Source organism: Bos mutus, chromosome 7 (assembly GCF_027580195.1).
Source record: "Bos mutus isolate GX-2022 chromosome 7, NWIPB_WYAK_1.1, whole genome shotgun sequence".
NCBI classification, from domain to species: domain Eukaryota; kingdom Metazoa; phylum Chordata; class Mammalia; order Artiodactyla; family Bovidae; genus Bos; species Bos mutus.
Window position 1 is genome coordinate 33,845,784 of NC_091623.1, and position 22,141 is coordinate 33,867,924.

General features: G+C 36.6%; 1 protein-coding gene across 5 annotated transcripts; it reads right to left on the reverse strand.

Annotated features, from left to right (window-relative positions):
• Window positions 1–537: 537 nt before the first annotated feature.
• Window positions 538–14,638, reverse strand: NUDT12 (nudix hydrolase 12). 5 transcript variants are annotated; one of them, XM_005889810.3, is made up of 7 exons: window positions 14,505–14,638; window positions 11,704–11,915; window positions 10,574–11,163; window positions 7,367–7,534; window positions 5,905–6,018; window positions 3,553–3,752; window positions 538–2,600 (listed from the first exon to the last, which is right to left on the reverse strand). In XM_005889810.3, exons 2-7 carry the CDS (start codon window positions 11,907–11,909, stop codon window positions 2,490–2,492), a joined length of 1,389 nt encoding a protein of 462 aa, XP_005889872.1. In that variant the 5' UTR covers window positions 11,910–11,915; window positions 14,505–14,638; the 3' UTR covers window positions 538–2,489. The 5 variants fall into 5 exon arrangements, with proteins under 5 accessions (XP_005889872.1, XP_070229298.1, XP_070229297.1 ...); XM_070373197.1 differs by having other exon boundaries at window positions 11,704–11,911; window positions 14,411–14,608; XM_070373196.1 differs by having other exon boundaries at window positions 14,342–14,608.
• Between the last annotated feature and the right edge of the window lie 7,503 nt (window positions 14,639–22,141).

Genomic DNA, 22,141 nt, shown 5'->3' on the forward strand with positions numbered 1-22,141 from the left:
GATTTTAATTGAATTTATTGGCTTATTAAAACTTATACTTTCTCCTTCTATCTAATGGTCTCACCCTCTGTTGCTTCATTCTCTTCTATCTTAATCGATGTCCCTAACCTTATATTTGAAAAAGTTAATCATTTTTCCAGCCAAATGAAAAATTAAAATGCAGAGACTGGTAATGTTAGACAAGTAATAAAAATAGACATTAGACTAGATATGTAACTTTAAATCAGAAGATAAAATTTAACTGTATGTGTACATGTGTATATGTTAAGTTTCTGTGTGTATATATATATAAAACATAATATATATGTATACAAATATATGTGACCCCAACTTGTAAAGATTAAAAAGATTAAATACATTTAAATTATAAAAAATTAAGCCTTCCAAATATGGCAACTTTGTAAAAGGCGTTTGTATTTTTTGTTTACACACTTCTAATTTTAAACAGAGGAAGATGACTAAAATTTGGCTTTTTCCATTTTTCAGAAAACATTTATCAAAACATATTTTAAAAAACCACACATGACACATGAAACAGAAAATAAACAAATATTTTAATGTATTGTTACCTTCCTTTTCATTAGGACACAATCACGGTACTTGAATCTCTAATATTTCTTGTTAGTCCTTCTATTTATGTGGAACTATCCACCTCTCAGAGGTTAGCAATTTAAGAATAATTATTAAAACAATAATTTACTTAGATATTGATTCTCCCTGGGTATAGGATTAAATATAAAAAACTAAACTTATAAATTTTATTGATACTTTATATTTTACTTGGCTATCCTAATATTATGAAAATCTAGAATTTTATGATGTAATCTTAGAATCTATAAGTATAAAAAGTACATTTGGGATAAAGTGGAACTTGGAGTCATTATATTTCGTAATAATCAAGGCACATCATTTTCTATATACTTACATAATTCAAATCTTATTGTGTATCTAAATGTCTTATATAGTTTGAATTTTCTCTAAAGTCCTAATATCAATATCTTCATCAATTACTAAGAAAATCATTGTTCATTAGTAAAATAAAGTTTTGTTTAGAAAAGTTAACTTCTTTAAATGAACTTTAGTGCCTAAAATTTTAATTAACAGTATTTGGTAAATTAAATTTAGTCTTATCATCCTTTATTTTATTACTTATTTACTTTCAGTAATAGTTTTTACTTCCTATTAGAGTGAGAATCCTGAACTGTGCAGTACAGACTGTTGTATCAATAATTAAGTTACTTAATTGTAATTATAATTAATTGTATTAACAATTATAACTAGTAATTGTGTAACTGTCACCAATTAATCAATCAATTCACCTTTAATGGATAAATTAATTAAGTTCACCTTTTAGGATTTCCTTATCTATAAAAAAAAGGGCAGTGAACTACATACATATATTGTTTTTAAGTTCTCTTCCTGTTCTACCATAGAATAGTAAAGAGCAAAATTATATAAATTTATACATTTATAAAAGAACTTTTAAAACAATTTCAAAATAACCTTGTGAAATATAACAGTTCTATGTTACAAAATTGTGAACTACTACAATTTGCTTTCTCTAAAATCGTACTGATTCCATTCTAAAATATAGTTATTGTATAAATGCTTCTTAGAATGTTGAAATAAGGCTAAAATCAAGATGCTGTATTTGAGTTTAATAAACATTATTAGTAATTATTATACAATTTTCTCCTAGTGAAGATACATTCCCTTATCACAAAATGCCATAAGCCATTTTATTTAATAAGTAAATCTATCTGAGATTTTATTTAATATCTGACTTTGGAGAGAATTCCTTTCAAATATGTTTAATTTTAGGGAAAAAAGAAGAGATTTTTAATTTGTCTTAAAAAACAACTTTGAGTATAGTTAACAAATAGATATATTAATTAATTTTATGTTTAAGAGGGGATCCCAGACACAATGACATTCTCTCACTTAAATTCTCCTTCCCTGAAGGTGTGGTATACTGATCACTAATAGAGTTGTTAAAATAAGAAATTCTTAACACTGATCAAAACAGATTAGTAGCAACACTATAACAGTGTCACTGACAGAACAATAGAACCAGGAGAAAAAAGTGGATCACGTAAAGTGGTAAAATGAGCAAAACTCAGCCAATGACAACCAAAAGGACCTTCATAATAATGAAAACATTAAAAATTAAGCTTAAAATTCATTAAAAATATTTTGTCTCATTTTTCATAAAAGGACTTTAGTGAATGGTGAATGCTTATAAGAGGCAATGAAATTTAGGTTTATTTACATTTTAGAATCTACTTCTTTACAACATGATTTCTCTTATTAGAGATACAGTTTTGTGAGATAAAACTCTTGAGCAGAACCCCCTCAAAAAAGTTCAGAGAATGCTGACTCAGATTTGACAAAAGCTGACATTCTAAAGAGCATTAAACATTTCTAATCTCACTTGAGGAATAAGTAGGATTAGAAATCAATTAGACATAGTCAAAGTTTAGTTATTTGATTTAGAGATTGGGGTTCATTCCAATCCAGTGTTTGATTAGCTGATGTGCAATAGCTCGGCTCGGTGGAACAAAGAATGCCTGCTGCTTGCCTTTGGTCAGAACATCCACAACCTAAAATACACCACAGTAAAATGCATTAGGATTTCAAAACTATCACACTTAAATACTATCTCTATTCTTAAAACAATTTAACTAAAATGTAGTAACTTTCACAGTGAATAACAAAAGGAGAAAGTAATAACATCCATTTTCAACATGCAAAATTCAGTACAGTATTTTTAGTTGCTTCATTGAGTTAGTGATTCAATTTTAAAAATATTTCAGAAAGGTATTTTTCCTGATGAAAATAAGGTGATAAAAGAACAAAGTATTTGCTACACATATATTTTCAAAGTGAAAATGAACGTTTAGAAAAAATTTCCTTTTATCAAATTCTGAAAAAAATCTAATTTCTACTTTTTGAGGTTGAGCATAAAATACAATTAATTCTGTGAAGGCAAAGTGACAAAGGGTTTCAGGTTATCACTACTGTAGTGTACCCCTCTGTCTTTTATACAAAGACACTGAGTTATATAAGACAGAGACAAGTAATTTATCTTTCACTGTACTACTTAAGGCTGCGTTTTAAAAAGTTCTGAGTGCATCTTTGTTAAACAGTTTTGTCAGTCTTATCAAGTGCATTTAAAATGATCAAGAATTTTTCTAAACTTTTATGCAGTTTTACTGATTTTTTTTGAGTTACTTGTTTCAATACTATAAACTATGTCTAATAGTAATATTCCTGCTTCTCATCTGAAATAATGACCACCCATTTTAAGGCCACTGAAAGATCATTAATCTCAGGGAACAGCATCTGAAATAAGAAAATGGCACAGACTCATCATCACTAGAAGTATGTCACAGCAGGAGTAACATAGGACACATCAATTACGTGGTAATCCGTGAATGATGAGGGGCCATAGCCATTCATTCAACTGGTTGAAAACATGTATCCTTGCTACATGCCCAAACCAATACAGTCAGAGAACAATCAATAGGAGAAGGAAATTAAATTGAACTTTACCTGTTCTCTAGTGAACCAGCGGGCATCCTCTATTTCATTCTTGTCAACTTTAATTTCTGTAGACACTGCCACAGCTAAGCAACCAATCATTAAGGAAGAGGGCATTGGCCACGGTTGACAAGAGACATACTGAACATGGCCAACTTTGACTCCACTTTCCTCTTCTACTTCTCTCCGAACAGCGTCTTCTATTGTCTCCCCTAATCAAATGGGGCAAAAGAACAAGTAGCTGATGAACATGCCTTGGACATTTTGTCCTCCAAATGGTTCAAACCTTTGAAAATCACTTTGGACAGAAACCCAGTTCATAGAATCAGAAAGCAGAAGCCTAAAAGTAGATTGGAATTAAAGAAACATTATTTTTTTAAATATACATACAGAATTAAAAAAAAAAATTTAAATATAACATACAGAATCAAAATGCCAGGAAACTTTTCATTTCTTAAAGGCTTAAATTTGTTACATTTAAAAAATTTTAACATCTACAAATATCCAGTACCTATTTACTATTGGCTAAACACTATGCAAACATTTTATGTATTATCTTGTTTATGTGGTTAACCTTTTCCTCACTAAAATCTTGAAACATTTTTCTTATGTTGTCAAACAACTATTACAGATAACACTTTCCAAAGAGTTCAAAATCAAATAACACTAAAAGTTTAAAAACAGCATAAAATGAAACTCATTTTCTCTTTCCAAATAATTATTCTGTAGATAATTACTGACCCAGCTATGATAAAATAAAGTGATGCCCATAAATGAATTTATATTTCTGATTTATTGAAATTGAGAATTAGACTAAATGGAATAATTTTAAGTTAAGGTTATCTGAAAGTTTAGAAATATTCTGTTATTTAAATATAGCTTTCTATTTCAAATAGATTGGTAAATTTCCTATATAAAATTAATGTATGTTTATAAAAAATATTGAAAAGATAACTTTTACACTAGCATATCTACAAGACCAAACCTAAATAAATATTAGCACAGTGAATATTAAAAGACCTCTAAAATCAATAAGAAAAAAAGATTAAACAACCAAAACAAAAACAGACAAAGAATATAAAATATAAAATTCAAGGGGAAAGAAACTGCATGCCTAACACACATCTGAAAAAGATGCTTCATCAGCAGGGAAATAAAAGTTAAAACTACAATGACATACCACTTCATATCCATCAGAATAGCAAATATGGTCCTGATATTCCTAACTCTGTAAAGATGAGGAATAACAGACATTTCATGTACTTCCAGAGGCAGTGTAAATTGGCAGGGATATTTCAGAAAATAACTTGGCAATATGTGGAAATGATTAAGATGCTCATGGTCTATGAGCTAGCAGCCGTGCTCTGGGATATACACCCTACGAAGGCCAAATGTACACAAGGATTCACTGCAGTGTTGCTGGTAAAGGTAAAGGCTTATAGCAGAATGGATAAATGAATTGTGGAATATTCATAAGTGGGAGGCTACATAGCAGTTAAAAAAATGACCTAGAGCTACTAGAGCAAACATAGTAATTAGGAGCAGGGACCTAGAGTCAAACTGCCCAGGTCCGGATGCCTGTCCTCTCACTCACTAGCTGTTTGTTCTTGGGCAAGTTATTCAGCTGCTATGGTGAAATAGTAACTACTATGTAAATTTGTATGAGGACAATATGATTTAATATACAGAAAGCCTTTGGAAAAGTTCATATGTTTAGTACTATTATTATCTATCAGTGTAGATTGATACTGGAAATTGAGATTAAACATGTGCTAATTAGATATATTCATTTATTCCACAAATACTTATTGAATATTTATTGAACTTCTACAACATAGGAGGCATATGCACTAAGGGTTTGGGATAGAGCGATAAATAAAACAAAGTCCTTGCCTTTATGGAACTTACTTTCTGGTACTAGCAAATAATAAATAAATAAAAAGAAAGGTAGATAAGTAAATACATACTTACATATATACCCTGTTAGGTGCTGATGAGTGCTCTAGGGAAAAGTCAGACTGGATAACAGGGACTGTGAATGCAGGATATGGGGTTAACTAATTTACTTGGTTCCATCTGGGAAAGTCTCTCTGAAAAGGTGACAACTGAGTCTAGTACAGAAGGAAGTGATGCCTTGGGTAAGAGCAATATATGAAAAAGCAAAGAATTTTTAAAACAGATGAAATTATTCCACTAGTAACAACAAAAATTATATTATTTAAAACACAGAAAATATTTTAAAATACCCCAGTTTTATAACATGATAGGTCATCAGAAATTACTTTCAAATGCTGTCCAAAACTTTTATTTAGAAATCATATGTTAAATGGAAATTACTATAAAAATTATAAAGAAAAGGCGCACCAGGTTCAATAAATCCAGCGAGGCAAGTAAACATGCCCGGAGGAAATCTCTTCTGCCTGCCTAAAAGACATTTGGTCCCATCGGGATGAATAACTTGCATGATTACCACTGGATCTGTTTAAAAAAATCAGATGTATGAATGACAGGAAAAAACAATTTAGACTCATTGTGTACAGTCACTAATAGGATAATACAAATGTGTACCTCCTGTAAGAACAAGACTCTTTTCTAGTTACAAGAGGTTGTTTCTATCTGCCTAAAGACAGTGTTTCAGGGAAATTGCATAGAATACTGTCAGTAAGCTAAAGAAAGGCCATTTTTGTCTTCTTTCTCATCTTAATAGCATAAAAAATAAGCATAAGATAAAAATAAAAAATAAACATTAAAAAAATAAGCCTCACATACTGTAAGTATACAATAAATGTTGATTTATTGTAAGTATTGTATACTTATAGTATGTGAGGCTTTTTTTTTTAATTAGAAAGAACTTTAAATAACTAATATATAGCATGGATAAAATTCAAATTTTACCATAGTAAATATTTCCTTCCATCCCAATCCTTGTTGTTGTTTGTTGTTCAGTCACTAAGTTGCGTCTGACTCTTTGTGACCCCATGGACTGCAGCATGCCAGGCTTCCCTGTCCTTCGCTATCTCTCAGAGTTTGTTCAAACTCATGTCCACTGAGTTGGTGATGCTATCCAACCATCTCATTCTGTCGCCCCTTTCTCGTCCTTAACAAAGTGTTTTTAAAAGCTAATATGGCTTGATGGTTAAGTTTAAGCCATTAAAAAAAATTAATTTATTTAAATAATATTCTCTGCATTAGTGACTTCTGGAACGATTCAAGAAGTCACTAATTCAGTGAGTTCGCCTCACTAGATTATGACTGAGGATCAGTAATCAAATGTGAAATGCTCTAAGCAGCAAACACCTGTCACTAGGCCATGCGCTTTACTCCCAGACATCCTCAGGTGTGGCTGGGTCTGTCCCTTTTTGCGCAGTTTTAACGGGCTGGTTTATCAGATTTCCAAGTCCACAGCCAATTCAAAGCAGTGATTGGGAGACAGAAGGTAGAAGCAGACACCAGCAGTATGGAGAAGCTAGCTCCAGGCTGTTTTGGTGATGCCGCAAGAAGGTACTGGACTGTTAGGGTGTATTTTTTTTTTTCTCCCTCTCTTCACTAAATGGACGCAGATGGTGGGCTTTTGAAATCCTGTACCTCAATGCATCAAATTCATGCTAATTAACCCAAGGTTAAGAAATGGTCAGTTATGTACAATGAACTTTACTTAAAAGTCATCAAATTAGGTAATACTTTAATACTTACGGTCTTAATGGTTAAACATGTTTTTAATAAAAAGGTAAAGCTCCTTAGCAACTCAAAATCTTGTCTTTCCAGAATGTCTTATTCCCTGGGGTTTCCAGATGGCCGAGATTTCACTGTAAAAGAAAAGGCTTACCAACTCTTGGGTATGATGTATTGTGAACACCATGGAGACTAGGACAGTCTTCTTTTAAGCATACTCTTTTATAGCCACCTTCTTCAATTTTAGTTGCATTTCCACAGGTTGGGCAGAACTTATACCGACTGTGCCAAGCGAGAACAGATCTTGCTTGAGCTACAACCCCTATGACGGGAGCAAAAGAAGCTTTAATTCAATGACAAATGGTAAACAAATTAATACATAAGGAAAGAACATTCTTAAGTCATAATAAAGACATGTACTATATTGTAGGTGTGTGATCAAAGGTTTTATTTTCCTACTTTTGTTATCTGTACATGTCTTTTAAATTAAAAGATTTAAATTCTACAGATGACAAATGAAAATTAGATTTACCTTTAATTTGGACTAATGAAATAAAACTCTCATATAAGATGGATGTACTAACATCCATATACACTGTATTAGTTTAGGCTTTTACCATAGGTGATTTGTAAATTTTGGATATACATGACTCTAGTGTATACTGACTTTACAATAGTGAAGTCACTCAGTTGTGTCCAACTCTTGGTGATCCCATCCCTACGAGGTTCCTCCGTCCATGGGATTTTCCAGGCAACAATACTGGAGTGGGTTGCCATTTCCTTCTCCAGGGGATCTTCCTGACCCAGGGACTACACTCGGGTTTCCCGCACCATAGGCAGACTCTTTACCATCTGAGCCACCAGGGAGTCCAGGGAAGACTTTACAATAGTGACTTTCAAAAAATACACTACAAAGACAGTTCCTAACTTAGATTTGGACCATAAATGAAATATTACTAGGAAACTGTAGGAATCCATCTCTACTTTCCTTGGTGCCTAAGACAGTACTGGTGTGTGTCACTGTGGAACATGTTCTGTTTATAACTGGAAAGTAATAGAATATTTTTTTAAATATTGTGTTTACAACTCTTGTGATTAACTTTGTTTATGACAAAAATGCCCAATAGAATAAATCTTAGACTATGTACACCCTGTCTACAACCTTTACCCTGATACTTCAAAAAATAATATGGCCTGACCAAAAATAGTAGAATTGGGGCACTAAGAGTAGAAATGCTACATTTCAAATGCCTGACAAAACTTCTCCCCCTAAAACAGATTATTTGGTCTAAGGATTTTGAAATAAAACAACCATAAATAGCAACGTTTTAAACTGGGAAAAATGAATAAGCCATAAATTAAAACAAATGGAACAGTGACATTCAATGAACATAGGCAACATTAAATATCCGCCTGCTCTGTTACTCTGTAATTGTAACTTACCTCAGAGTACCGCCATTATCTCACTCTCATTACAATAAGAAAAGCTAACATTTATTGAGTACTTACTGTGTGTCAAGCACCCAGCAAAGATCTTCACACACATCATCTTATTTAATGTTTAGAGAAACACTATAGTGTAGGTGCCATTATTATCCTCATTTTTGGCAGGAGAAACTGAGGCACACAGAGGTTATGGATCTACATAAGGTTACACAGCAGCTGAGTAAAAGAGCCTCAGTTTCCTTACTGTTTTTTAAGATATTGTAATTACATGCTGCTGCTGCTGCTAAGTCGCTTCAGTCGTGTTTGACTCTGTGTGACTCTCTTTGAAGCTGTATATGTAATTACATATACAGAGAAGAAATTTTAAACTCATAGTGTTTTTTCCACAGACGTAGAGAATAAAACATAACACTCCCGATTTTGGGATGAGTGTCTAAGAGGTCTCTGGAAGAGCCTGTCAGGTTACCTAAGGGAAAGTGGACACTGACAAGTGACCCCCTTCCTCACTTCCCATTAACTCTTCAGTCCACCGTAGTATACCTTCTACTCCTTCTATTCCACGGACACTCCTCTTGTCAAATTACCAACAGCTTCATATTACCAAACCAAAGACTCTTAAAAAAATATTCTGCATCTTCATCTTACTCAAACTCTCCACAGCATTCAATATATTTGACTAGTAACTCCAAGAAACACTTTGCTCTCTTGGTTTCTACAAGCACATTCTCCTGTTCTTACTTGTGGCCATACTGTCAACATCTTCTTTGATGGCTCCTCTCCTATCTGACCTCTAAAACTCAGGGGGATTCAGGCGATTCTCAGGTTCTCCTTCTTGCTTGCTCTCAAATTTTTATGCAACCTGAAAGTTTCCTGGGATTTAAACACCACCATTGTGTTGATGACTCTCATACAGGTATATTCTAGTTCTTTCCTTTGTTCCAGATTCTGTTTCCCTTCTCTAAAACTTAACATGCCCAAAGATAAAATCTTCATTTATTTACTTCAAGTCTGTTCTGCTTCCCTTGCTCTACCCATGACTCTGTATTATTTTATCAATAAAGCTTATTAGTATCTACCAAATGATTAAAGTTTCAAACTTAGCAGTCCTTCTTAATCTTTCACTTCATTATTATATACTCCACACCCACTCCGTTAACAAGTACTGCTGATTTTCTCTCCAAATATACCTTGACTGTATCACTTTTCCTCCATCTCTCCTATTATCATCTTAACAACTCAGGCTGTAGTCTATGTTAGCATCATCTCTCTCTCACTTACAAGTCTCAACCTACTGTTCAAGCCCCATCAGTTCTACCTTCGTAATATCTCAGAACTCTCCCTTTCTCTCTACTCCACTAATCCAAACCATTGCATTCTCTTACCTGGGCTACTATAATCTTCAACCTCCTCATAACAGGATTCCTGACTTCCACACTTTACTATCTACAGTTCATGAGCTACAAAGCAGCTAGAGTGATTTTCTTTTTTAAAACACAGGCCAGATTACAACATTTAAATGGAATTTAGGTTAAAATCCCTCATTTCTGAGCATGATACATATGACCCCATGTGAACTGGTATAACAAGCAACAGAAAACAAAGTAGTCAAGGTCTTTGCCAGCATGTTTAATGTATAGCAGGCACTCAGTAATCATTCACTGAATAATCAGATGAAACCAGTATGCACTAGGGTTAATTCTGGGGAAACTAATCTTGGCTGATTAAAACTGCTGTTACCACCCAGAAGAGTAGTCCTCTAGGGTAAGAATGTCAGGAAGTTTCTACTGAAGACAGCCTAATTTCATTGCTTCCTGGAAAAAGTGTGCTTCCTAGAAATTGCAGATACATGCAATTCTAATCCAGTACCCCAAACCAGATTATTACCAATACAAGTAAACCAGTGTTCACTTCTTACCAGCTTCTTTTTCTTTCAATTGCAGAAGAGCTGGCATTGGTGGATGAAGAAAATAACAATTTTCATGCCTTTGCTTAAATTCTTCAGCAGCAACAGTATCTATACCTAAAGCAAACCAGGCAACCAACCCATCTTCTTCTTCTTTTGAGATTTCCCCAGCATAATTAAAAAACTCTTTTTTCATTTCAAGTTCTACTCCAAGGAAAATCAAGGTGATCTTTTCAGGCTGAGCCAAATAATCCTTTATATCTGTGTAGTTCAGCTGACAAAGCCTGACTTCTGGCTGTTGAAAACTTTCTTTATTGCCTCCTAGAGTAACCAAGGGATTTAAATCTGAGAAAAGGATATAAACTGTGGCTGGATGGCTTTCTTTTGCTAACAGCCAGTCAGAATTATTTCTTTTTTCACTTTTCCGGTCCAGTAGTGTCTTGCTAAAATAATTTTCACATTCTTCCACTTCATTGGTTAGGAACCAAGGCTTCTTCCCACCTTTAGCATTAGCTAATAAGTTAGCTATATGCTTATAACCCCAAAATTTAGCTATATCCAGTGCAGTCTGCCTTGATTTGTTGACAATGGATCTGTCGCATCTATGGATGGAAGCAAAATATAAAATAGCAAACATTTTCTTCAGTATTTATTACAATAAAATTTTCTAGATATACATGATAGTCCCTCTATTTAATAATTACATAATTTCATTTTCTTTTAGAATATAATATATTAATGGAAAGGTTAAAAACCCATCATAAATGATTAAAAGTTAGAGACAGTGGATGATTAAAATCTCTGGAAGATTTGTAAAATGAAAAGCATACATTTTATGTGCTGTAAGGGGATATTCAATTTTTACAAGGGATTTTCAGTAGTCATAGTGGGCAGGTTTACATTTTTTATTTCAGAAAAAAATTAGATTAACTGATTAACTGCTTGGCTATTCAGTATGAAAAGTTAATTCCCCAATAAAAAAGTTTTAAATTAGAAATTATGCTATTATATAACAAGACTGTTCAATGAGTTATTTACAAACCCAATACTATAAATATGGCTATATGAAAAATTAAAAAGAAAATACATTATCCATAAATTAAACCAGACACTCTCCAGGTGGCACAGCCTAAAATGTTTACCCTTTCTCAAGCAGAAATTGGACAACATCTGGGTGCCCATTCCTTGCAGCATACATTAAAGCACTCCAGCCATTTTCAGAAGTTTCATTGAGAAGAGATGGAGAATGACTGAGTATTGCTGTTAACTTGGCAATATCTCCTTCTGCAGCTGAATAGTGAAACTGGGATATTATTTCTTGATTCAGACTTCTTTTTACAGAAGACATTTCTTCCTTAAAACAGGAAAATAGGAAAAAACTCATTTACAATTGCTTTCTTGTATCAGTGATTGAACATTATCAGAGTGTTGATATAATTAGAACATTAGTTACGGTTTCTAAAACGATTTACTTTTAAAAAGGTAACTGTCAAGTGTCATCACAGGACACAAAAACTGTTATCAGTTGAGAATTTTAAATGTAATTCAATATGAAGGATGTATAAAACAATGTATAAAGAACTTTGGTGGAAGAGTTGAAGGGAGTGATATCAGTGGGATGGGGGATAAGGTAAAAGATATGACAAACAGGAAAGTGTATTGGAGGCAAACCAGAGGGACTCCAATACAGATCAGAGCATGAGGGAAGTTAAAGTAGATAGAAATAAAGCAGGTGGTTTTAGTAGAGGACAAGTAGTATTCTCTTAGACTACATGATACGAGAAACAGATCTGTCCTCTCAGGGAAATTATGATCCTATTCAAAGAACTAAGTTTCATGTGAAAAAAATTTATTGCTTTACCTTTCACAGGGATTGATTAGTCCATCAAGGATTGATTTTTGCTCATGGTGTGAGGTAAAGGTCACGATACATTTTTATCCCAATAGATAAAATCCATTTGAGTCAGGGTCATTCTCAAATTTATTGTCTTTGTCCCATTATATTGCAGTTTTAGACTTGTCATAAATGAGATGACCATATATTTTTGGATCTATTATTGAACACTGTTCTATTGGTCATTTTGTCTGTCCTTGAATCACAGAAGCTTTTAAAATCATTAACTTTGTCTGTTTTGTCACCCTGTTACTTCAGTAAGAAAGAACTGTTCTACGTGTGCGTGCATGTGTGCACACCAAATTGCTTGAGTCGTGTCCGACTCTGTTGGGCCCCATGGTCTGCCACCTGCCAGGCTCCTCTGTCTACGAGATTCTCCAGGCAAGAATAATGATGTGGGTTGCCATGCCCTTCTCCAGGGGATCTTCCCGACCCAGGGATTGAAACTAATTGTTCCATATCCTCTAATAAATGCTTCCTAATTGTGGGCTGAATGTGGTAGGGCACAACTACCACTGAATTGTGGTAGGGCACAATTTTGGGGGAAATGGTTCATTTTTCAATTGTCTATAAACTCCTCAAAGTACTTTTTTTATGGTATGATTTTTTTTTTCTGTGAAATTCTATTAAGAAAATATTTGGGATTCTAACTAGGTTTCTACCTTCTGAGGATAACCTACTGAGGCTATAAAGAAAGGTTATATAATCCATAATTTTTGACAGCAGTTGTCTTTAAGGTTCTGACTACAATTTTGTTTATCAATTGTCTATCAGTAGCAGCATGACAATATTTAAAGAAAAAAATGGGCTGGAGATTAACTTTCTTATTTTGTGTCTGTTCACCTTGCCTGTTTATTATCTTTCTGCTACCTATAAATAGGCTAAAACTACTCACAGAAATAGAAACAAAATGCTGAAATTCTGTATATAACTTAAATTAGGAGGGGTGGCTTCTGGATTAGAAAACAATTCATTTCTTTGGATTTACCCTAGAATTTACTTCACCATTCTCTTCATATTAAGATTTCTAAACGCATTAAAAACATTATGAATAACAGAAGCTACTTTTCAGGATTTTATTTTGCACTGCTGTATACAGACTCACGTATGGTTTTCCCTTTGAAGTTGCCTTTCCTTAAAATCATATCATCCAGGTTCTTCAGTTTGGTTTACTATAGGTAATATTTAAGTCATGGTCACTTCCTCACTTCCTCCATAGTCCACTCACTCCCGGTTGACTGCAAAATTGGCCTCCAAAAACACAGTACCATTCAGTACCCACAGTGCAATGCTTATGCATAAGGTATTTTCAGGAGAAAAAAGTAGAAAATGTATACTTTCCCCCCTTACGCTTTCTCGCCAGAAAGGCCATCTAGAAACAGAACCATTACTCATTCCAGAAGAGCACACAAAAGTCTGAAGTCCAGATCTACTGTTCGATTTACTTTTTCCTTTCTCCTCAGGTTCTTCTGAAGACAGGGTGTTTGAAGGCAGGATGAGGTGATTCAGTTAGCCTAATGCTGCTCTTGCTTTCCATGAATATGGACAATCCTCAGAGACGGTTTTAAAGAATCTTGACTTTAAAGGGTCTCACACCTTGAGCCAAACCAACACCCAGTTTTATGGGTGTGTGGACCAGGGCCCCTGACTGGTCCAAGGCCACATGGCTCAAGAGACAGGGCAGACCTCACAAACAGCTTTGTCACTGCGGTCACCGACCCGAATTTCTGGGGCATTCCTGAGGGCCAGCTCACCTACCAAACGCTCCCCTCCCCGCCCCATGCACGGTCTCCCCAGCGTCTCCAAGTTCCTTGAATGTCTGTTTCCGTGCCAGGACTGTGAGAATTCTTTAAACATAGTGAAATGAACCCACAGCGAATCCCCACCTCTCAGACTGTGCTGGGTCGGCTGCGCGCCCAGCCCCCTCCCGGAAGCCCAGGCTCTTAAGTCCACACCTGCGTCCGCGCCGTAGCGCGAGGCTGCGCCACACCACCCAGCAGCGCAGGGCCCGTCAGCGCGGAGACGCAAAGAGCACAGAGAACTGGTTACCGGCTCCAGAAGGGGCCCTGGGCCCGCCAACTTGCCGCTGCTGCTACTAACCCACAGGTGACCACAGTAACGGACACCGGGGTTTGTAGTCCAAGAGCCGGGGAAACCCCACACTGCGGCGCCGGATGGAGCCTCGAGAACTTCCGGTGAAGGGCAGGTGTCCGCGCACGGCTTTATGGGAGATGTAGTTCGAAGGTCACACACCGAAGATGAGAGAAAGCTGGGGGCTGGCGGGTGGAGGCGTTGGGAAGCCAGGGCTTGAAGTCCAGCGGTGAGGACAGGCTTCCTAGCGGTGAGTGAAGGGCTGTTTTGTTTTGTTTACCCCCGTGGAACCGAGGTGTGTAAAGCGACGAAAACCTGTAGGTCTGTGGGAACAGTTTTGAGTTCTCCAGAATTTCACACCCAGCACCCACAAGCTTCTTTCATGTATAGTTCAGTGCGTTGGAGTGTTCAAAGCATTCTTTCGTGTTTAAACAAACGTGGAATATAGGCTGGACCGAGTCGTTCCAGTGTAGAACCTTACACGAGTTGTTGGCCTCCGACCCTCAGTCTCCTCTTTTGAGAAATGGTCCCATGTATTGATGCCTACCTCATTCAGTACTCCTCTAAAAAAGTTTACGTCAGTCGCCTACACCACCTCCTTGGGTTGCTATGAAATTGAGGATAAAGTATGCAAAGTCCTTAGGACAAGTGCGAGGTCTGCAGCTAGTACATGCAACACAATTATTATTGTTGCTGTTATTATTTAATTTGCTGTGTTGTCATGCTCCAGAACCTGCTCAGGTTAAGTGATTTGTGATTTACAAAGCTCCGCATTGTTAGCCTTCTAATTCCCAGATTAGGTGTTTTTTTTTTCTTTACTAAATTGTTCCCTTGGCATTCCGTAACAGATAAGGAGTCTCGAGGTAGACTATTGCTTCCTGCCCCGATTGTAAGCATTGGAAGTTCCTTTTCTCAGTGAAGTTTTTGCGTGCCCACCCACATTGTACTTTCATAACTACTTTTTTTTTTCTTCTAACTTTGTTCTGTTTCTTTTTCTGAGTAGTAGTTTTCAGTCTTTAATGATTTTATTGATGAGGCAGGAGATCAGAAATACTAAATTTAGTCAACTCACTTGGAATACCCAATCTCTGTATTCATACATATCTTAAGTACGTTAACAAATGCACCTGTATTAATCAACTAGTGTAAATAAGGGCTTCCCTGGTGGCTCAGATGGTGAAGAATCTGCCAGCATTGCGGAAGATGCCGGTTTGGTCCCTGGGTAGGAAAGATCCCATGGAGAAGGGAATACCTACCCACAACAGTATTCTTGGGGCTTCCCTGGTGGCTCAGACCTTAAAGACTGCCTGCAGTGCCAAGAGACCAGGGTTCGATGTTTGGGTAAGGAAGATCCCCTAGTGATGAATACGTAGTCTTCCTTCCAGTCCTTTGGATTCTTTTAAAATGAATTCCAGACATCATATTATTTTATTGATAAATATTTAAGGTTACACTTTCTGGAATTATGAATATATCTAAATTATAAAAAAGCTTTTAAAAAGAACATTATTGCAATATGCTGCTGCTGCTAAGTTGCTTCAGTCCTGTCTGACTCTGTGCGACCCCATCCCTGGGATTCTCCAGGCAAGAACACCAGAGTGGGTTGCCATTTCCTTCTCCAATGCATGAAAGTGAAAAGTGAAAGGGAAGTCGCTCAGTCGTGTCCGACTCTTAGCGACCCCATGGACTACAGCCTACCAGGCTCCTCCATCCATGGGATTTTCCAGGCCAGAGTACTGGAGTGGGGTGCCTTTGCCTTCTCAATATGATTAGTACTAAAATGTTAACAGTACTGTAGAGGAACTAAAAAGCCTCTTGATGAAAGTGAAAGAGGAAAGTGAAAAAGTTGGCTTAAAGCTCAACATTCAGAAAACTAAGATCATGGCATCTGGTCCCATCATTTCATGGGAATAGATGGGGAAACAGCGGAAACAGTGTCAGACTTTATTTTTGGGGGCTCCAAAATCACTGCAGATGGTGATTGCATCCATGAAATTAAAAGATGCTTACTCCTTGGAAGGAAAGTTATGACCAACCTAGATAGCATATTGAAAAGCAGAGACATTACTTTGCCAACAAAGATCCGTCTAGTCAAGGCTATGGTTTTTCCTGTGGTCATGTATGGATGTGAGAGTTGTACTGTGAAGAAAGCTGAGCACTGAAGAATTGATGCTTTTGAACTGTGGTGTTGGAGAAGACTCTTGAGAGTCCCTTGCACTGCAAGGAGATCCAACCAGTCCATCCTAAAGGAGATCAGTCCTGGGTGTTCATTGGAAGGACTGATGCTAAAGCTGAAACTCCAGTACTTTGGTCACCTCATGCGAAGAGTTGACTCATTGGAAAAGACTCTGATGCTGGAAAGGATTGGGGGCAGGAGGAGAAGGGGACGACAGAGGATGAGATGGCTGGATGGCATCACTGACTCGATGGACATGAGTTTGAGTAAACTCTGGGAGTTGGTGATGGACCGGGAGGCCTGGCATGCTGCAATTCATGGGGTCACAAAGAGTCAGACATGACTGAGCAACTGAACTGAACTGAATACCATAAAGGAGACACTCAATTTCAAATTTAATTGTCTTAAATTTTATTCTATATTTTACAACTGATTTGCTGAAATCAAGACCTAAACAAAGTCTCCACATTACATTTGATGTTTTTCTGTCTGTAGGTTCCCCTTTAATTTTTTCATTGCAGACTGTTAAAAAATAATGATTATGTAGAATTTCACACATTCTGAATTTTGCAAATTGTATGAATACATATGATGTCCTCTCTCTCTCTCTTTTTTTGTAAACTGATAGTTAAATCCACAGGATTATTCAGATTGCAGGATTTTTGTTTTTTCTCTGGAAAAGACTTCATAGGTGTTATTGTTTACTCCTGTTGCATAGCTTTAAGAAGCATTCACTATCTGGTTATCTTTCTGTCATGTTATGATTTGGTTTCTGGGTTCAGATGTTGTCAACCTGATGAAGTTTACGATAAACAACATAAATTTTCTTGTCACCTCTTCAGCTAATAGTTTTAGCAACCACTGGTGATTGCTGTCTATGTCCATTATTTCATTGTTGTTGTTCAGTCACTAAATTGTGTCCAACTCTTTGTGACCCCATGAACTGTAGCACACCAGGCTTCCCTATTTTTCACTGTCTCCTGGAGTTTGCTGAGACTTACCTCCTTTGAGTCACTCATGCCATCCAACCATCTCATCCTCTATCATTCCTTCTCCTCTTGCCCTCAATCTTTCCCAGTATCAGGGTCTTTTCTAATGAGTCGGCTCTTTGCAGCAGATGGCCAAAATTTTGGAGCTTTAGCATCAGTCCTTCCAATGAATATTCAGGGTTGATTTCCTTTAGGATTGATTAGGTTTGATCTCCTTGCTGTCTAAGGACTCTCAAGAGTCTTTTCCAGCATCACAGTCTGAAAGCATCTGTTCATTTCTTTCAGTTCAGTTCAGTTCAGTCACTCAGTCGTGTCTGACTCCTTGAGACCCCATGAACTGCAGCATGCCAGGCCTCCCTGTCCATCACAAACTCCCGGAATTCACCCAAACTCATGTCCATTGAGTCAGTGATGCCATCCAACCATCTCATCCTCTGTTGTCCCCTTCTCCTCCTTCCCTCAATCTTTCCCAGCATCAGGGTCTTTTCAAATGAGTCAACTCTTTGCATCAGGTGGCCAAAGTATTGGAGTTTCAGCTTCAACATCAGTCCTTCCAATGAACACCCAAGACTGATCTCCTTTAGGATGGACTGGTTGGATCTCCTTACAGTCCAAGGGACTCTGAAGAGTCTTCTCCAACACCACAGTTCAAAAGCATCAATTCTTTGGCGCTCAGCTTTCTTTACAGTCCAACTCTCACATCTATACATGACTACTGGAAAAACCATAGCCTTGACTAGACAGACATTTGTTGAGTTACAAAATGGTAATATTCTTATTTGATCATTAAGTCTTCATTTACTAACAGAAATTCTTTTATAATAATAAACTTTACATCATTAAATATTTGTACAGTTTTTATAGGAAGAGTAAGGTAAATGGTGATTTTCTCCTGTATTTCCTAGTTTTCAGAATGTGGTAATTCCCTTGTCACCTTCTAGTTTTTAAGTTTATTTATGAACTCATGATCGAGAAAGAAATGACAACCCACTCCAGTATTCTTTCTTGAGAATCCCATGGACAGAGCCAGGTGGGCTACAGTTTATAGTATTACAAGAGTCAGACATGAGTTAGCAGCTAAACCACCACCACATAAACTCATGGTTGTTAACATTTTTCATATATTTTTAAAATGTTTATTATTTTTATGCTCAAATTCTTTCTTATTTGGCCAGTGGGAACTGAGTGGGTTCTGAGTTCTTTTGACCAGGCAACTATAGTGCTTGATAGTTTACTTTCTTTCTGGCAAAGCAAAATGTTTTAGACTCTTCTTGTAGATACTCTGTGCAGAGCTGGAATCAGCCCTTTCTCCTAGGTGCATTGGTTCCTTTTAGTAAAAAATGGTATTTAGATACCACAGTCTTTGTGCTTGGGGTGCTTGTTGCTAATGTGGTACTGAATACTTCTCTGCATGTAATGCTTTTTTAGGGAAGTTTATAGATCCTATCCAATAGGCATTTATATTCCAGGGGCAATAATGGTGCCAACACAGGTTTTAATGCCATAATGTTTTCATTTTATTTCTTTCTCATTTAGAAACTTAAAGGTTCCTCGATACCTCAGATAAAAAGTTGAAATTCTTTAGCCTAGCATTAGATACCTTCCTTAACATGGACCCAGTGTGTATATTTAGCTGTATTTTCCCTAGAATATTCTGTATAAACTGTCTCTGATCCTGCCAAACTGACTTATAACTGACCTTAATACCTCTTACTCTTTCTTACCTCAGTATTTTTGTTCATGCCACTTTTCCTAACTTAAATGTTTTCCCTTAACTAAATCCAACCCATTTCTCAAACCTGGCTCAAGTTCCTCTTCTCTTGGTTTTTTCAGATCATTCTTGACCATATTTTTATCAGTTCACCATCAACATTCCCTTCTCCTTGCCACTTCAGCATTTGCTAGCCCTTCTTCTAGTTGCCAGCAATTGTATTTTTTTTTTGGCCTGAGAGCTTTTTTGTTGTCACCACTTTGTCTTCCTACCCAGTAGATCAGCAATTCCAGTTAATTAATATTGCCTGGGAACAGCCTTAGCTAATTAGTGACATGAGTGAGTGTATAAATTTCTCAGCCTTTCTTACTCTTTCACTACCCTGGTTACACTGGTCTAGACTTGCTACCAGATTCCTCCAGTAGGATTAGGTTCTTTTTATCAATAGTGGACACTTGATTAATAACCAATTCTTTATTGCCCTGCTTTCCCTTCCCTGTCTCACTTTCTCCCTCTCTTACAATTGTTTCCTCCTTTATAACCAGTTTCATGAATTGGTGAATCTTTGACTCAGAATTTACTTCTGGGAAAAACTAAACTAAGACAAGGATTTTTTCCTTTTTTGAATTCTTAACCTCAATCATATAGTGGTTAGCTTTCTTTGCATAACTTGAGAGGATCATAAACCATCATTTAATAAATAAATCACTATTATCACTCATTCTGGCTCACATTATTTTTTGTTGTGTATGTTAGGGTCAGTGTTATTGCATATTCATGCATGAAATTTGGATTGATTGCCTTTGAGTCACATAATTTGGTGTTCAAATTTAAAATCACACTTTTCTCTCTGTTCATCCATTGTATTACTTGCCAAAATTGTTCATCCCTCACTATTACCAGACCTCTAAGACCTCATGGACCCTTTGTTGCACTTCTGGGTGCAACAACCAGTTTTCGCTGCTCTGGAAAGTTCCTCTCAACTTTTTTTTGGTACCGCGCAAGTGAATGTTGTGTGTCATACATAGACTGTTTCTTAAGACAGAAATACGTCAACTGATTCCTGCAGATTTAGTGAAAATCTGTCCAATTTTCTTTCATCTAGATAGAAACTTATGAACAACATATAGATAGATGTTTATGTAGATAATCTTACTTGGTGATTAATCTTATATTGCCTGGAAATATGTCTCATTCTTGCTACACATTGCTTTTATAATTTTGTATTAGTACTTCATTATATTTGCCTTTTTCTGTAATAAACTGTAATTTTTTAAGTGAAATCTGATTTTTTAAGAAATTTCTACAGTGATAGCCACTTTTCTTTCACATGTAAGGGCACTTAGTAAAAGTTGGTAGTTGATAGTGATGAGCTATGCTGGGAATTGTGCTTTAACTCTATTTGATTTAGAAGTGAAGTGAAGCAAAGTCGCTCAGTCGTGTCTGACTCTTGTGACCCCATGGACTGTAGCCTACGGGACTCCTCCATCCATGGGATTTTCCAGGAAAGAGTACTGGAGTGGGTTGCCATTTCCTTTTCCAGAGGATCTTCCTGACCCAGGGCTCGAACCCAGGTCTCCCGCACTGTAGGCAGACGCTTTACCGTCTGAGCCACAAGGGAAGCCCTTATGATTTAGAGGTGAATTCAGTAAAAGTGAAGATATTTTGAACTCTTGATAAGGTCTTTAATATAAAATAATGTCACATCTAATTACGGATAGGGATTGAGCATACTTCGTATACATATTCTGCATTCTTGAATACAGCAAGTTCACTCTGGACTTTGGGCTAGCTGTTCCCTCTTTTAAAATTATTCCTCTCATAGATTTTCTAATTGTAGCCTCCTCTTTTGCTATTCCAGAGAAGGCAGTGGCACTCCACTCCAGTACTCTTGCCTGGAAAATCCCATGGACGGAGGAGCCTGGTAGGCTGCAGTCCATGGGGTCGCTAAGAGTCGAACACGACTGAGCGACTTCACTTTCACTTTCCCCTTTCATGCATTGGAGGAGGAAATGGCAACCCACTCCAGTATTCTTGCCTGGAGAATCCCAGGGATGGGGGAGCCTGGTGGGCTGCCATCTACAGGTTCGCACAGAGTCGGACATGACTGAAGCAACTTAGCAGCAGCAGCATTTGCTATTCAGAGAAGGAAATGGCAACCCACTCCAGTACTCTTGCATGGAAAATCCCATGGACGGAGAGGCATGGTAGTCTACAGTCCATGGGGTTTCAAGGAGTCGGACATGACTGAGCGACTTCACTTCACTTCACATCACTTTTGCTATTCATGGGTTGTTCAAAGGTCACCTTTGTAGAGGACTTTCCTAATGACCTTGTTTATAGTAGCTCTCCTAATGATAAAATATTTTCTTGTTTCTGGCATTCTTGTTTTTGATATTTCTTGTTTCTATTTTTATTTATTGTATATCCTTATTAGAATGTAAACTACTACATGAGAAGATCCTCACTTATCTCATTTATTTCTCTTTTCACAGGACCTGAAGTTTCAATTGGCATATAGGAGACATTCAGTTAATATTTTTTGATGTTAAATAAATGGTTGCTTTCATATTAAGTCAAATGTGTTTTTGATGTTGCTACCATACCTTGGAAATTCAGTCACTCAGTTGTGTCTGACTCTTTGCGACCCCATGGACGGCAACATGCCAGGCCTCCCTGTCCATCACCAACTCCTGAAGTTTACTTAAACTCATGTCCA

Bases quoted from the DNA above. Each gene is read 5' to 3' on its own strand.
- NUDT12 (XM_005889810.3), bottom strand. From the start codon at position 11,909: ATGTCTTCTGTAAAAAGAAGTCTGAATCAAGAAATAATATCCCAGTTT. The intron at 7,535-10,573 runs GTAAGAAGTGAA...CTCCCGTCATAG, and splicing joins ATTGAAAGAAAAAGAAGCTG to GGGTTGTAGCTCAAGCAAGA. The intron at 2,601-3,552 runs GTAAAGTTCAAT...GGTGTATTTTAG, and splicing joins GCTGGTTCACTAGAGAACAG to GTTGTGGATGTTCTGACCAA.